Source organism: Giraffa tippelskirchi, chromosome 13, assembly GCF_054371585.1.
Source record: "Giraffa tippelskirchi isolate mGirTip1 chromosome 13, T2T-mGirTip1v1.2.pri, whole genome shotgun sequence".
Taxonomy (NCBI): domain Eukaryota; kingdom Metazoa; phylum Chordata; class Mammalia; order Artiodactyla; family Giraffidae; genus Giraffa; species Giraffa tippelskirchi.
In genome coordinates this window covers 94,237,863-94,253,130 of record NC_137287.1, presented here as the reverse complement: position 1 = coordinate 94,253,130, position 15,268 = coordinate 94,237,863, and the positions used below count along the sequence as shown (strand labels likewise).

Sequence of the window (15,268 nt, the reverse complement as noted above, 5' to 3'; positions counted from 1 at the left end):
CAATTGAATAATAATATATCTTTGATAAATCTATTCTAAGGAAATTGTCTGAAATTTAAGAAATTTAAAGATGTTCCCATAGCATTATTTATGATAGTGAAAAGTTGGAGACATCCTATGTGACTAACAGAGGAGAGTGGGTTAAGACAATTATATCCACACACACACAAAATGATCACATAACCAATAAAAATGTAATTACCACTGTAATACAGCAACATATATATGTTCACTTACATAATATGTTTATATGTTAACCTAAGAAAGATATAAAGCTTTATGTATATCACAATTGTAAAAAAAAAAAGTATGCATATAAAAGATCAAAAAGGAATTCACAAAAATTATAATAGTTACACTGAGTTAGTGAGATTATGGGTGAATTATTACCCAATCTTCTTTGTTGTTGTCATATTATTTCCAAAGAAGGAAAAAAAAGTTCATTTGTTAGTAGTGAGAATGAGTGTCATTAACTGAGGTAAGATGTTTTAAGATGGCTTAACCACATGAAAAAGTATCTGTGGGGTACTCCAAGGGCCTTATTACAGAAGGCCCCTCCCCTGCAGTAAAGAAGAAAAGAAAAGCCTGCCATGGGTATTCTTTTCTGGGAGAATTTATTTCATGTTCCACTATCCTAGAAGGGTGACTTTTTAGTGCACACAGAAAAGTGATGAGAAGATGCCAGTCCAAATGGAGAGTAAAAAAGCTGGCTTGAAACTCAACATTCAAAATACTAAGATCAAGGCATACAGTCCCACCACTTCATGGCAAACAGACGGGGAAAAAGTGGAAACAGTGACATATTTTATTTTCTTGGACTCCAAAATCACTGCAGATAGCAACTCTAGTTATGAAATTAAAAGATGCTTGCTCCTTGCAAGGAAAGTTATAACAAACCTAGACAGTGTATTAAAAAGCAGACATCACTTTGCCAACCAAGGTCTGTATGGTCAAAACTATGGTTTTTCCAGTAGTCATGTAGGGATGTGAGAGCTGGACTATAAAGAAGGCTGAATGCCAAAGAATTGATGTTTTCAAACTGTGGTGCTGGAGAAGACCCTTGAGAATCCTGTGAACTGCAAGGAGATCAAACCAGTTAATCCTACAGGAAATCAGCCCTGATCTGGAAGGACTGATGATGAAGCTGAAGCTCTTAATACTCTGGCCACCTGATGTGAAGAGCTGACTCATTGGAAAAGACCCTGATGCTGGGAAAGACTGAAGGGAAAAGAAGGGGGTGGGAGAGGAAGAGATGGTTAGATAGCATCACTGACTCAACGGGCATGAATTTGAGTAACCAGGAGACACTGGAGGACAGAGGAGCCTGACATGCTGCAGTCCACAAGGTTGCCAAGAGTCTGACATGACTTAGCAACTGAAAAACAGAAACACCACCAGGGTGAACTGATGCACTCCGAAAGACAAACACACAAAAATGCGTCTCCTACTGGTAGGTGGTAGGTACACAGCTTTCTGTACATTTAAACACACCACATCCTGTGGGCTGGAGGTGGTCCTAAGTATGTACCTGTGCTCCATGTAGCAGCTCAGCGGCTCCACGCACACTGTGATGGCACCAATGGTGAAGGAGGACTTGACATTTGAGTCTGGATGGGTCTGCAGGGCCTGGACAACATCAATAACATCTGTGTAGCTAGGGGGGAAAAAGGGAGTAGTTAGTTTACTGGATTGGAGCTTCAGAGTGGGAGAAGAGGGGAATGCTTGCTGAGTGGCTGAGTGGAGCAAGGGTAGAAGGAAACCAAAAGAGGAGAGTACAACAGGCCTCCTTGGGGTCAAGTCACCTCATGATTTAGAGCCCCTGAAGTTTATAGTGTTTCTGTACTTCCAAGTTTCATTAGTTCTAACTGTGCAAGAGTGAGTGGAAGAAAGAACCTTACTGCCCACCCACTTCAGAGAAGCCTGCAGGTGACCCCGGGGCTCTGAGGCAGGACTTGGTATTTTCTAATCAAGTTAAGAGCTCCTGCATTGGTCTGTTTTCTTTAATAACTCATTCATTTCAGGAAGCAAACTGATCCAGCTGCTGAGTCTGTACCTGGCCACTTTGGCTGAACTGCCCAAACTGCATGATGAAGGCAAAAACCTAACTCTTCATGTTGCCTCTTTCTTGTCAGTATTTTCTTTATTTAAAAACAAAAAAACCCCAGCAGGACTTTAACTTTCTTTCTTCTTATACAACAGATACTCCATACAAGTGTTTTTTGGGCTCTATTTTACATTTGTAATTTAAGCCTGCAATTTTGCCTCATTTTACATTAATTCAATTTTTGTTTTGAGAGATACTTTGTCTTAAATGTAGATAATTTAAAGAATGATTTTTACAATATTCTGGAGTATAATCTAACATAGTCCCTCAAATTCGTTAAAATTAACTTCTTAAGACTCAGATTTTTACAGTTCTACTTATTTGTGTATGTATTCAGTTCCATACAATTCTGTCACCTGTGCAGGCTCCTCCACCACAGTAAAGATACAACAGTTTCACACCACAAAGCTCCCTCCGTGTTGCCCTTTTATAACCATACCCACCTCCCCCCTGCCCTCCACTCCCATCCCCAATTCCTGGCAGCCACTAATCTGCCCACCATTTCTAAAATTGTATAATTTAAAAATACATTAATTCAATTTTTAAAACAACAACCTAATACTCCACTTGGTGTCAAAGCTCAACATCACTGCTCACCTGCAGCAGTAAATAGAATGGGACCAGGCCACTGTAGGGGCAAAAGAAAACTCTGACCAACAGCACAGAATTCTATAAATCAAAATAAAGGCCATATTCAAGAAATAAAATTCTCAACTTGAGAAGCCTCTGGGGTGTCCCCTCACCTCAATTCTGGGCTTAAAGGTCCAGCCCCAGGAAGATGGACGTGCTACACTGAGTCTGCCATGTGTTCCCTGCTGAGCCTCAAGGGAATGGGCCCCATCTGTAAGAACAGTGTCATAGAGAGCAACACAGCAGGAAATCCATCTGATGTTCCTGGTGTCCTAGAGCTGTGACTGGGCAACAGCTGGTTCTGAGAGTACAAGTGGGCTGGCCACACACTGTCACTGAAGTCCAGAGCAGCAAGGACAGCTGGCACTTATGCAGTCTTGTACAGTCAGAGACGGGGAGTCAACAATACTCTCTAAAGTAATAGAAGATGGAAATGACCTCAGCTGTACAATATCAAGGTACCAAATTTGACTCCAGGTCCACACCCCCACTGATGTTCAACTCTGGAACGGCAGCAGGAGGTGATGAAACTGGGCCAATCTATTTTTTTGATTATTAGAGATGATAGAAAACAAGTGGTTTCTAGCTTTCTTGCTCTGTGGCTTCCACAACCTAAGCCCACGAGTAAGGTCAACAGAAGGGAAGCCCAAAGCAGATATAAGAACAAGATCTAAATAAGAGAAAAGATGGCCTGGCAGGGGACACATTCCCGTTTGCCTTCTGCAGCACCACTGGCCTGGCTTTCCTCCAATTCTTACCATCACATCCAAGAGACCAAACAGGGGTTTGGAACTGGGCCTATTCTTTACTGGAAACAATTAGCCAGTTGCAAATACTAATTATTATGAGCACAAAACAAAACACCACAGCACAGCACAAAAGCACTTTGTGAGAACTGCCAAAAGCTTCTTTATTACCAACTAAAATGACAGCAGTGAAGAGCATAGCCCACGTTTTCCTGATCTGGCATGTTCTCCTGTGGGCCCAGGGGATGATGCGCCTGCTTCCTCCTTCCTAGCCATTTTGTGGATGGGGCTTGAGACTAGAGTGTGGGGACTGTCTGCAACTTCACAGGAGGGAGGACTGAAAAAGCTGAAGCTTGCTTGCTTCAGTGGCAAAGGAAGAGGCTTAGGGACCACTACTGTTAGAAGAATTATCAAAGAATCTTGCCCAGAAAACCTCCCCCTCAATTCTCTGCCTTTTGAAGATATGTGATGTTGAGGCCGAACTTGAAACTTGGGTGTGATCTTCACCAGTCACTCTGGGCCACAGGATAGCCACAGGGATTCCTGCTTGCTGAAGACACTTCTCGTGCATATGTGGAGTTTATTCTGTGCCCCAAGTCAACCACACATGAAATAACGGCAAGGTCACCACACTACCCCACGATTTCCAAAAGACTTCCAGGGCTCACCCTTGTAATACCACCAGTAGTCTGGTCTTCTTGCGGATATAGGCTGACTGGCGGACAGAGCGGTTCTGTTGGGCCTCCAGGGCACTGGAAAGGTATCTCTGGAAGTGGGCAGCATGAAAACATTCGGAGCTGTCCATGACTTGACGGTATACCATCCACCTGAAAATGGCAAGTATAATCTCAGCATGAGGGCCTGGCCCATAAGTTCTGCCAGTGGATTCAAATGTGACTAGTACTCCACAGACTTGGTCTTGTGAACCCATACAGGAGAAAGCAATACTATCAGAAACAGGTAGAGGGCACTGGCTGTGTGTGGAGCCCTGTACCCTGAAATCACTTCTATTGGAGCTTTTGGCATGAAATGCTCTGTCACAGGGAGAAAGGTCAGATAAGCAAATGACTAACAAATTTCAGAGTTGAGAAAGACTCCTGAACAGGCAGTCAGTTTCTGAAGGGGTGTTCAGAAAAATGGTTTCAGTCCACTTTGCTAAAATTCTTGCTAAGAATAAGGAATGAGGGGGTGGGGGAAGAGTTTCCTGGTGGCCTAGTGGTTAGGATTTGGTACTGTCACTGTAGTGGCCCAGGTTCAATCTCTGGTTGGGTAACTGAGATCCCACAAGCTGCATGGCAAGCCAAAAAATAAAAAGAATAATGGGTAAGGTGACGCATTCAGATTGTTTACACAACATAAGCAGTGAAAATGAGGAAGGAACTGGTTAGCTATTGAGTACTTATGAAGGAGGTCTAATATTTCCCCATTATCTCTCCAAAACTCATCTTTCCAACCCCCACAATCTCTCACTCTAAAGTCCCAAACTCCTAGGTGATTTCACTCTTCTCAGTTCTTCTATATGGTCTCCTACAGGCTGCCTTACTTTGAGGAAGACTGACTAGATATTAAAAACTTGGCTCAGTCAGCAAGGTTTGTTTATCAATCTGTCAGCCAAATGGAAGAGATGGGTGAATGACTTCTCCAATTTTACCTCCAATGATTTCTCCAATTAAATCAGTATGTCCCAGTTCCACCTAAACTCATGCAGTCCCTTTGTGGCCATGGAAGGATCACATCCACCAGCTCTCAAGTTCTAACCAACCTGGTCACAATTCCCAGGCCTTTGCCCTTGCTGGTCTTGCTGGTACAGGTCTCTTGCCCAGATATCCAGGGGTTCATCCCTTTATATTGTCAGGCTTTTGCCGTTGCTCAAATGTCACCTTTTCAGTGAGGTCTTCCCTGAGTGACTGAATAAAGTGAAGTTGCTCAGTCATGTCTGACTCTTTGCGATCCCATGGACTGTAGCCTGCCAGGCTCCTCCATCCATGGGATTTTTCCAGGCAAGAATACTGGAGTGGGTTGCCATTTCCTTCTCCAGGGAATCTTCCCAACCCAGGGATTGAACCCAGGTATCCCACACTGCAGGCAGACTCTTTACCATCTGAGCCACTTCCCTGAGTACCCAATTAAAAATGGAATCAATCCCCCAGTTCAGCTCTCCTATAGCCTTCTCAGCTTTATTTTTCCCACAGCATTTTTCACTAGCTAATGTACTCTTTTCCTTAACTGGTTAATTGTCTATCTTCCAAAACTAGAATATAAGCTCCATGAAGGCAGAGATACCACCTGTTTTCTAGTCTGTTTTGTACATTTGTCCCCTACACTTAGAACAGTGTCTGGCATACAGAAAGTACTCAGTATAAATGTGTTAAACAAATGGATGGATGATCACTGTGCCAATATCAATTACACCAAAGGTCAGTGCATGCTGAAGGTTTCCCAGTGCATAGGCAGACCCAGGCATAGAACCCCTTTCCCCAAAGCAAAGGCAGCAGCCATACTAACCTGCCGTATTCCTTATGCAGAGTGACCAGAAAAGCACAGAGTTCACTAGCGTGACAGCCTGGGAGACCAGTTACAATGCTGATAATTACCTACATGAGAGAAAAGCCATGTGGGTTTGTGATTCAACTGGGAGGCAGCTTTGTGTAAGAGGTTAAGAGAACTGACTTCTTGAGCCAGGTTCTGTGGGTTTAAACCTCAGCACCAGCACTCACTAGCTATGTGACCTTGGGTTCACAGAAGAACCTACCCTGCAAGGTGGCTGTGATGATTAACTGAGTTAATATATGTAAACAAAGTGCTTGGAACAGTGTCTGGCATATAGCAAACACCATATACAATGTACTGTTACCATGATAATTTCCATGGAGCAGGTTGTGACTAGATCAGTTAAAAGTATAACAGAAAATACTGGGTGGAAAGGAGGTCTGGGACAAAAATGCCATAGGCTAAATTGGTGTGGTAAACTCACCAATGAAAGAGGTGAAAGAGGTGAGTGGCCTGTGCCTTCCAAGCTGCATGGCCTGACCTAAAGAAACAAACTGGGTGGAGAAAACACTTCTCAATCTTGATGGGGAAAAGAGGAGTCAGGCTGAACTTTCTTAACCTTGGCACATGACTACATGAAAACAGGGCCATCTGTAGGGAGACATTCCAACTCAAGAAATCTACTGACAAAGGTGTCAAGCAGAGGAGGAAGGGAACCATGTACTTGCTGAAGGATAACAATGTCAGTGACACAGCATGGCAAGGGCTCTTTTACATGTGTTTTATTTCACAATACACAAGACTTACTGGGACAGGGCTGGACTAAAATTCAGCTTGGTGGCACTCACCACTTGAGCTAGTCACATCAGCACCGAGATGGCTGTGGATCCTTCTTCTTTTGTGGAAAATAGTTCTCCCACCTCCCCTCTGACCAGACCCTTAGTCTGATTCCCTTTCTGCACCTGTGGACAGTTCTCCATGTAACTGACTTTCTGTTTATCTCTCATCCAAATTTTCTCATCTTGGTTCCCATTTCTCGGCATCCAGGCCTCAGCCTCTCAAATCCCAGCAAACATGCTCACAGCCAGACACCTTCTTACTTTAAGGCCAGTTCCATAGCACTTTGTTAATATAAAATACATATATTAAAAAATATTTAAAATGTAACATTTTTACTTTTACTCCTGCTTAAGGGAAAAAATGAGGCTTCTACTTAATGCTTCTCTTTCCCTTTGCAGCCAAGTGTCTTCTAGATTTGCACAGAAATAAATGCCCTCTTTGAGCATATTATGACATATAGTTCCAAAGAAATGGTGGGGGGTCAAGAGGAGAGAAGTGTGAAGCAGGAGCAGATTAAAATCCACTCTTGTGAAGACAGTGTTTATAAACTGTCACATTATCCTGGTGATGCTAGCAAGGTCTTACTAATAAGGCCATTCCCCTTACTAAGCTCAGTGTGCCAGGTAAGACCTTGTAACCAGAAAGAGCTGACAGCATGAGAGTACTGAGAAAGAGTTTGGAAGACTTGGAGAAGCAAGAGGAGGGCACAGAAATATGCCAGGGTTTCATCATTGCCATGGGGCTCAGCTGGCGTTAATGTAGATGCCAGTACACTGTCAGTGTATAAAGTGGGTTTCATGTGTATCATTAAATCAGTATTCAAGGAGGTGGAGAGTCTTATAAAAGGGACTCTGCCTGAGCTCCTTTTTTTAAAGGACACTGAATATTAAGGGTAGGTTATCAGGATTATCTTCCCATAAATTCTTAGCTTTTTGGTGAGCTGCTGTACCTTATCATTTTCTACTCTGCGAATAGGGTTGATTTCAGCTTGCTGCAGTAGGACAGGGAGATGGGTCCTCACCACGGGTTCCTGACTAATGCTGCTGACAGCAAAATGCTGGAGAAACCTAGAAAAACAAAGACAGTGCTATTATGTTACCATCACCAGCCTTTTCTGAATGTGCCCATTCACATGAGAAACTTCTTATTTAATAGCTGAACAGAAACTTTAGTGAATATCTCTAGAGAATAAAATTGTGTATGTTGTATTTTTATAATTATCCTTAAGAAGCTATAAAGAAAGAAAATGGAGCTTAGAAAGCACCAACACTCAGAGTTCTGATATATTAAAAGAAACAGAAAAACAGAGCTCACCCGTTCAGCTCTGGGAGTTTAGCTGAGAGTAGCTTTAGAGGATTCTGTTTCTCCCCAGCAGAATGGCTCAGGACACTGAAGAGCTTCTGTGCCCTGGAGTGTCTGGAATATCAAAGGTTCACAGATTAGAATTCCATCTCCCTACAGCACACGTGCTTTACATAACTCATTCTGATATTTTTAAGCCAAAGTCCTGTGACAGAGTCAACAATTTGAAAAGAAGCATCTCACTGACTTAAGCAAAATTCGGTGTTAATGCAGGATGACTGGTTTGCCCACATAGAAAGCTTAGCCTGAAACCTTTGTAATACTACAGTTTTCTGATTCTTGGTGGATTTAATCTGTCTTGACTTCTGTTCCCTAAGAGCACTGACTACCTGCAAACTGGCAGCAATGAAATGACTGTGTTGGCCCTTTCAGAAGCCAGGACTCCTGTGTTACATAATGCAAGTCATCCTGCAGAGACAGCAGACACACACAGCCTTGGGAAGCTAGCATAAACACTGAAGGCAGCCACTTACAATCTCTTTTGTTCCACAGATAATCCATCTTCCTGGATCACTTTTAAAGACAGCCCTGAGTTAGTCTGCTGTTGCCAGGGGGAGAAGACCTAAACAAAACAGAATTAGAGCAAAGAACACTTTAAACCCAACAACAGGATATGGAACCCACATGGGGATTTGATGGCTGTTGAAAATCTAGACTGTCAGTACAGAGAAAAACCATCATAACAAACAAGTTTGTTTCAAAAATAGAGGCCTGAAGCAACTCTGTTCTGTATTTTTACAAACTAGAATTTCTTTCTGAGTTCCTCTCCCAGGGATTCTGCTCCTTAAGAGAACAGGAAACACAGTGGAGGGTATCACGTAATACTGTTCTGGCAGCAGGGGCACGTTCTTCCCTGGTGACAGGGCCAGACAGGAGCAGTTCGAGCAACTCCTGCCTAGAGGCAGAGGAATGGCTGAAGAGAATCTCTAGGTTCCTAGACTGAAAAGACAAGCACAAGGAGGTAAAAGGACCAGCTGGAAGTAAGACAGAGACACAGATTGGCCCTAAAAGCCACTCTGGAGCCAAGGCTGGTTCTTGCCTCTTCCATGTTCTGTGTATCTGTCCTGAGGGAGGGACTATCCTCTCAAAAACTGCTGAATCACACCTTTCCAAGCATTTCCACCAGAATGAGACTGACCATTTCTATGACTCTGGTTACTGCTTGGTCTCTAAGTAAGCTGTGTAGTTCTTGGTGAGCTCCCTCACTCATGCCATCTGTGCTGATAACCTATAGCGTGCAGCCTGCCAGATGGAACCACTCACAAGGGCAGGGCCTATGAACCACGGAGAAGGACATTTTGGGGTGGGGTAGGAAGCTCTGGAGGAGGGCATGGCAACCCATTTCAGTATTCTTGCCTGGAGAATCCCCATAGACAGAGGAGCCTGATGGGCTATACCCCATGGGGTCTCGAAGAGTCAGGCACAACTGAGCGACTAAGCACAGCACAGAAAGCTCTGATCCAGTAGGTAGGGCCCAACAACTCAATAAAGTAGATAATAGGGAAATGAGTCTAACTAGCGAAAAAGAAGATTTTTCTGAGAAGCTAAAAAGCCTTCTGTTCAGTTCCTTTAGGTTCTCATCTTTTAATGGCAAGAGCACTATTCCAGGACCCAAAGAGATTAGAAGCAGCCACGCTCACAGCACCCCCTTCCAACTCTCCCTCTCATGATCTCACTGTTAGCCCTAAGACACTGCCATACCAATTAAATTGGTAGGAAAAAGGGTAGTAATTGTTTTGCTGAATAATGATTGATGTTACCTCTGAGTAAAATGTTTGGTATATCTTGGATTTGGGGAAAAGGGCAATCATCAGAAAATTGCTTGATCCATGGAAATGAACTGGAAGATGGGGAAACAATGAACTTTTGAAGTCTATCAGAAGGGCAGCAACAATACTGGTGGAATCCTGAAGAGAAAGAGAGGGAACATCACTGAGAAAAGCCATTTTGCATGAATTCAGTCCTTACATCTAATGTCAGACACATATGGTCAATGTCAGTCCAATTATTTTCACATTGTGTGGTTCACTGGGATTCAATTACAGAAGTTCCTGCCAACATCCAGTTTTAGGAGATATGGGAAGTATACGGTCTTTTCTCCTGAACTGAAAATATTATCTCTTTCTAGAGTATTAGTCCCTTATCAGGCAAATGATTTGCAAGTATTTTCTCCCATTCTGTGAGTTGCTTTTCACATTCTTGATAGTGTCTTTTGATGCAGAGAAGTTTTAAACTGGACTTAATAAAGTCCAATTTATATATATTTTTCTTTTGTTGTTTATGCTTTTGGTGTCAAATCCAAGAAACTGTTGCTTAATCCTGTCTGGAAAATTCCATGGACAGAGGAGTCTGGCAGGCTATAGTCCATAGGGTTGCAGAAAGTCAGACACAATTGAAGCAACTTAGCACGCAGGCATGCATCCAGTTTTTCCAGCACTGTTTGTTGAAAAGACTGTCTTTTTTAACTGAATGATCTTGGCACCTTTGTTGAAAACCTTTGATCATATATGCAAGACTTTCTTTGGGGGCTCTCTATTCTGTTCCACTGGTCTATACATCCGATCTTATGCCATGGGCTCTATGGCACTTAGGCTTCAGTAGTTGCAGTGAGAGGGCTCAGTAATTGGGATTCTCGGGTTCTAGAACACAGGTTCAATAGTTGTGGTACACAGGCTTAGTTGCTCCAAGGCATGTGGGATCTTCCTGGACCAGGGATTGAACCCATGTCTCCCTTACTGGAAAGCAGATTCTTTACCACTGAACCACCAGGGAAGGCCTCAACTTTCTTCTTTTAAAGATCGTTTTGAGTATTTGGGCAGGGGTGGGGGTGGGGTTTTCCCTGAGATTCCATAAGAATTTCAGGATGGGATTTTTCATTTCCTCAAAAAATGCCATTGAGATTTCAATAGGAATCTATAGGTTGCTTTGGGTAGTACTGTTATTTTAATAATATTAAGTCTTCCAATCCATGAACATGGGATGTCTTACCATTTATTAGGTCTTCTTTAACTTCTTTCACCAATGCATTGTGGGTTTTGGTGTTTAAATCTTTCAATTCCTCTGTTAAATTTATTGAAATTGTTTTCTTAAGAACCTTTTCAGATTATTCACAGTGGGGTATGGAAATGCAACCTTTTTTTTAACTGTTTATTTTCTATTCTGAAACGGTAAATTTATTAATTCTAATAGTTTGTGTATGTAGTCTTAAGGAATTTCTACATATAAAGCATGTCATCCATGAAGAGAGCTAATTTTACTTCTTTTTTTGCCAACTAAATGCCTCATCTCTTTTTCTTGCCTAACTTGTTCTCACTAGGACTTCCAATACCATGTTGAATAGACATGGCAAAAACAAGTGTTTTTGTCTTGTTTCTGGTATTAGGGGAAAGAGTTTTTTTAATATTTAAGTTTTCATAATGAAAGTCACATTCATTAAATAAAAATTTGAGGAAAATATAAAAATAGAATACAGAAAAAAGGTTTAAAATATTAATCCAAAGTGCCATCACTCAACTTCAACTACAGCTAACATTTTACACTTTTCCTTCTAGTCTTCTGTCCCTGTTCATTCACTGACTCCCTTTTTTTATGACTGGGAAGTCATACTTACTTTTACAGCTCCATATCTTGCTTTTAAAACTTAATTTACCATTAGTATCTACCATGTTGTTGTAAACTATCTGTTAGCCTTTTCAAAGACTGCATCCCACTCCCCTCTTAGCCCACCACTATGACTGGACATTCCATATTATCAATTCCACTTCACCTTTTGTCTACTGTACCTTTTATCTACTCTTTACTAATTTACTGTTATACATGGTAGTATAAGGCTGTATCTGATGTGCTTCCACATATCTGTTAACTAACCTCAGGTCCTCTGAACACCCATGATTTGGCACTCAGTGCTTTCATGTTGATAAAGACAGAGCTCATCACAGAAATGAAATAATAACTCATTAAAAAAAAAAAATCACTAAAAATGGTTTTCCTGGTTTGTGCTTTTGCTTTGAACATTTTGTAGAGATTTGAATTATTAGTCTGATAAACTTTATGCTCTTATCTATACAGTGGAATACCACTCATCAGTAAAGCAATAAAAAGGAAAAACTATTGATACACACAACACGGATGAACCTTAAAAACCATGCTGAGTGAAAAATGCCAGACTCAAAAGGGTTCAGAATGTATGATGTCCATTTATATAACATTTTAGAAAATGCAAACTAATCTACAATGACAGAAAGCTAGTAAGTGGTTGCCTGAAGCCAGAAGTTGGGGAGAAATATGATCTACAAAAAGGTATTAGAAAACTTCTGGGAGGGTCGGGCATGACAAAAATCTGTATCTTGACTGTGCTGGTGGTTTCATGAGTATATACATCTGTCAAAACTTTCAATGGATACAGTTAATTGTATGTATGTGTATTTTATTTAACCTAACATATCTAAAATACTATTTTAAATGTAATCAATATAAGAGTATTAGATGTTTTACATGCTTTTTTAAGATATAGTTGATGTACAATACTATATAAATTTCAGGCATATAACATAGTGATTCACAATTTTTAAAGGTTATAATTCATTTATAGTTATTATAAAATGTTGGCTACATTCCCTGTGTTGTACACTAAGTCCTTGTAGCTAGTTAATTGTATTTAAAGTATACTTCAATAAACTATCAGCAAAAATTGAAAAAATCCTTAAGTAGTCAAATCTGACAAACTTTTTCTTCAGAATTTCTTGAGTCATTTCTAAGCTTAAGATTAGAAAGTCTTCCTGTCCCTAAAGATTTAATAAATATTCCTTTTTATATTCTTAACTGGACTTATTGTGGTAACCATTTAATAATATAGATGTCGAAGAGAGTAGATCTTAAAAGTTATCAGAATCTGAAAAAGAATGGATATATGCAGTATACAACTGAATCACTTAGCTATATACCTGAAACTACTGTAAACTGTAAATCAACTATACATAAAAAATAAGTATTAAATTATAAAAATCTCTCGCCATAAGAAAATAATTTATAGCTATATTCTACTTATGAAATTTTAAAATATTTTACTTTTCTCAGAAGTTCATTTTGACTTTTGATATGAGTTAAAATCCAGCCCCCACCCCAAAATGAAGTAATTTATTATCCCAGCACTTAAGATTCATCCTTTCTTTCCTGATGTTGGAAGACTCTTTAACCTAATATTAAAGCTTTCACCTAATAGGGCCATATAATCTGGATGGTCTGCCTACATTTTTTGAACAGCCTTTAAGGAAGCAGGTTCTATGTGGAAGAAAGAACTCTTTCTAACTTGCTAATAGAATTTATTTTCAGAGCTATTTGACCACACCACTTCACCTGGTCTCTTTCCCGGCTCCCAAACAAGCTGGTTTTGAGGCTGAGACCATGCAGGGTGGAGAGCCTGCCCTCTGCTCTGGCTTCGTACTATGATGAGCTGTGCCCTGGCCAGAGAGTACAGGCTAGGGGAAAACTCATAGCTACCCACATCCCCACAAGGGAAGGGGGAAGTGTTATTGCAGACTATAGAATTAAAGGATGGTTCTGGGAGTGGAACTTTCATAGAGCTGTAGGTTAATTTTGAGTATGAGAGGGGATGGAACTAAGCCTTCAAGGTGAAAATTAGCTATTTCTCTTCCTTTCAGGCTTTCTTGTAATTCTTTCTCATGTTAACGAGTGAGTGAAACCCCAACAATGTCACAAGAAGCTGTTTCTTTCCAGTTCTTAAGTGGGTGAGTCTTTGTGTCTCTGGGTCGGAGGCCATCTGTGAAGGGTTACTGGAGGCCACCTTCAGCTGGTCTTCTTTAGGATAAGTTAATTGGGCATGGGTAGCTGCTGGCCCTCTTGACCAAGAAATCCTTTCTACTTAACTCCTTTACAAAGCAGCAGGGTTGATGAGGCTGACAAGAGCTTCTCTCTCCATGACTTCCCTGCCTGCTTGCCTGCCTCAAGGGCAGTGCTGGTTCCTAACCCACTGACCTGCAGTGATAGAGGAGGGACAGGGAGTTATTTGATTTTCCCCTCAGAAGTGTGAGTATTTTTCTGAACATCAAAACTTGGATTGTAAAACACCTACCCCATCATAGAACAAAATGGAATTCATGTGGTCCTTGGAAATGATGATATTTCCGTGATGACGATCAGAAAACAGAAGGCCATTAGAGAAGAAATGTACTTTTCCTGGAAGGAAAAGAGAGCTGGTCAGAGCTCCGAGGGCTGGATTCTAGTGGCCAGTATCACAGTGTTCTTCCTGCAGGTCCTAGGGCAAGCCAGAGTGGTAACTAGAGATCTTCTGCAGTGCTTAAGTTAAACAATCTTGAGCTTCCGGTTCAAGATGGTGGAGTAGAAGGACGTGTACTCATGTCCTCCTGCGAGAGCACCAAAATTGCAACTAGCTGTTGAACAGCCATCAACAGGAGAACACTGGAACCCACCAAAAAACGATACCCCACATCCAAAGACAAAGAAGCCCAGCAAGAAGGTAGGAGGGGTGCAATCATGATAAAATCAAATCCCATACCTGCCAGGTTGGTGACTCACAGGCTGGAGAACAATAATACCAAAGAAGTTCTTGCACTACTGTGAAGGTTCTGAACCTCATGTCAGGCTTCCCAGCCTAGGGATCTGAAAAAGGGACTGGGAACCCCCCGGAAATCTGGCCTTGAGGGCCAGAGGATTTGATTACAGGCCTTCCACAGGACTGGGGGAAACAGACCCCAGTTGTGGAGGGCACAAACAGAATTTTGCACACACCAAGACCCAGAGGAGAGGAGCAGTGACCCCATAGGAGACTGAAGCAAAACTACCTGCTAGTGTTGGAGGGCCTCTTGTGGAAGCGTGGGTCAGCAGGGGCTCGTCACAGGGACAGGGGCACTGGAAGGTCCCCCTTGGTATAAACCCCCTTGGGGTTCACCATTAACCCTACCATAGAGGCTGTAGACCCCAGGGCTGTGTTGCCTCAGCCCAAACAACTACCAGGGAGGGAGTGCAACCCCACCCATCAGCACATAATTGGATTAAAGCTTTACTGGGCAAGGCCCTGCCCACCAGAGCAAGACAGTTTTTCTCATCACCAGTCCCT

At 41.8% G+C, this 15,268-nt stretch overlaps 1 protein-coding gene and 1 long non-coding RNA gene across 10 annotated transcripts in view; one reads left to right on the top strand and one right to left on the bottom strand.

Annotated features, from left to right (window-relative positions):
- DNAAF9 (dynein axonemal assembly factor 9) overlaps positions 1-15,268 on the bottom strand; it is a 171,677-nt gene that overhangs the window by 39,429 nt on the left and 116,980 nt on the right. For all 9 annotated transcript variants that reach the window (XM_081558875.1, XM_081558876.1, XM_081558883.1 and 6 more), the window contains 8 exons: positions 14,264-14,367; positions 9,933-10,079; positions 8,646-8,734; positions 8,125-8,226; positions 7,760-7,877; positions 5,986-6,074; positions 4,149-4,307; positions 1,529-1,654 (listed from right to left, as the gene is read on the bottom strand). In XM_081558875.1, the coding sequence (XP_081415001.1) occupies positions 1,529-1,654; positions 4,149-4,307; positions 5,986-6,074; positions 7,760-7,877; positions 8,125-8,226; positions 8,646-8,734; positions 9,933-10,079; positions 14,264-14,367 (934 nt within the window). The remainder of the gene's footprint in view (positions 1-1,528; positions 1,655-4,148; positions 4,308-5,985; positions 6,075-7,759; positions 7,878-8,124; positions 8,227-8,645; positions 8,735-9,932; positions 10,080-14,263; positions 14,368-15,268) is intronic.
- Positions 1-15,268, top strand: part of LOC145532896 (uncharacterized) — a 74,492-nt gene that overhangs the window by 42,455 nt on the left and 16,769 nt on the right. The window lies entirely within an intron of this gene.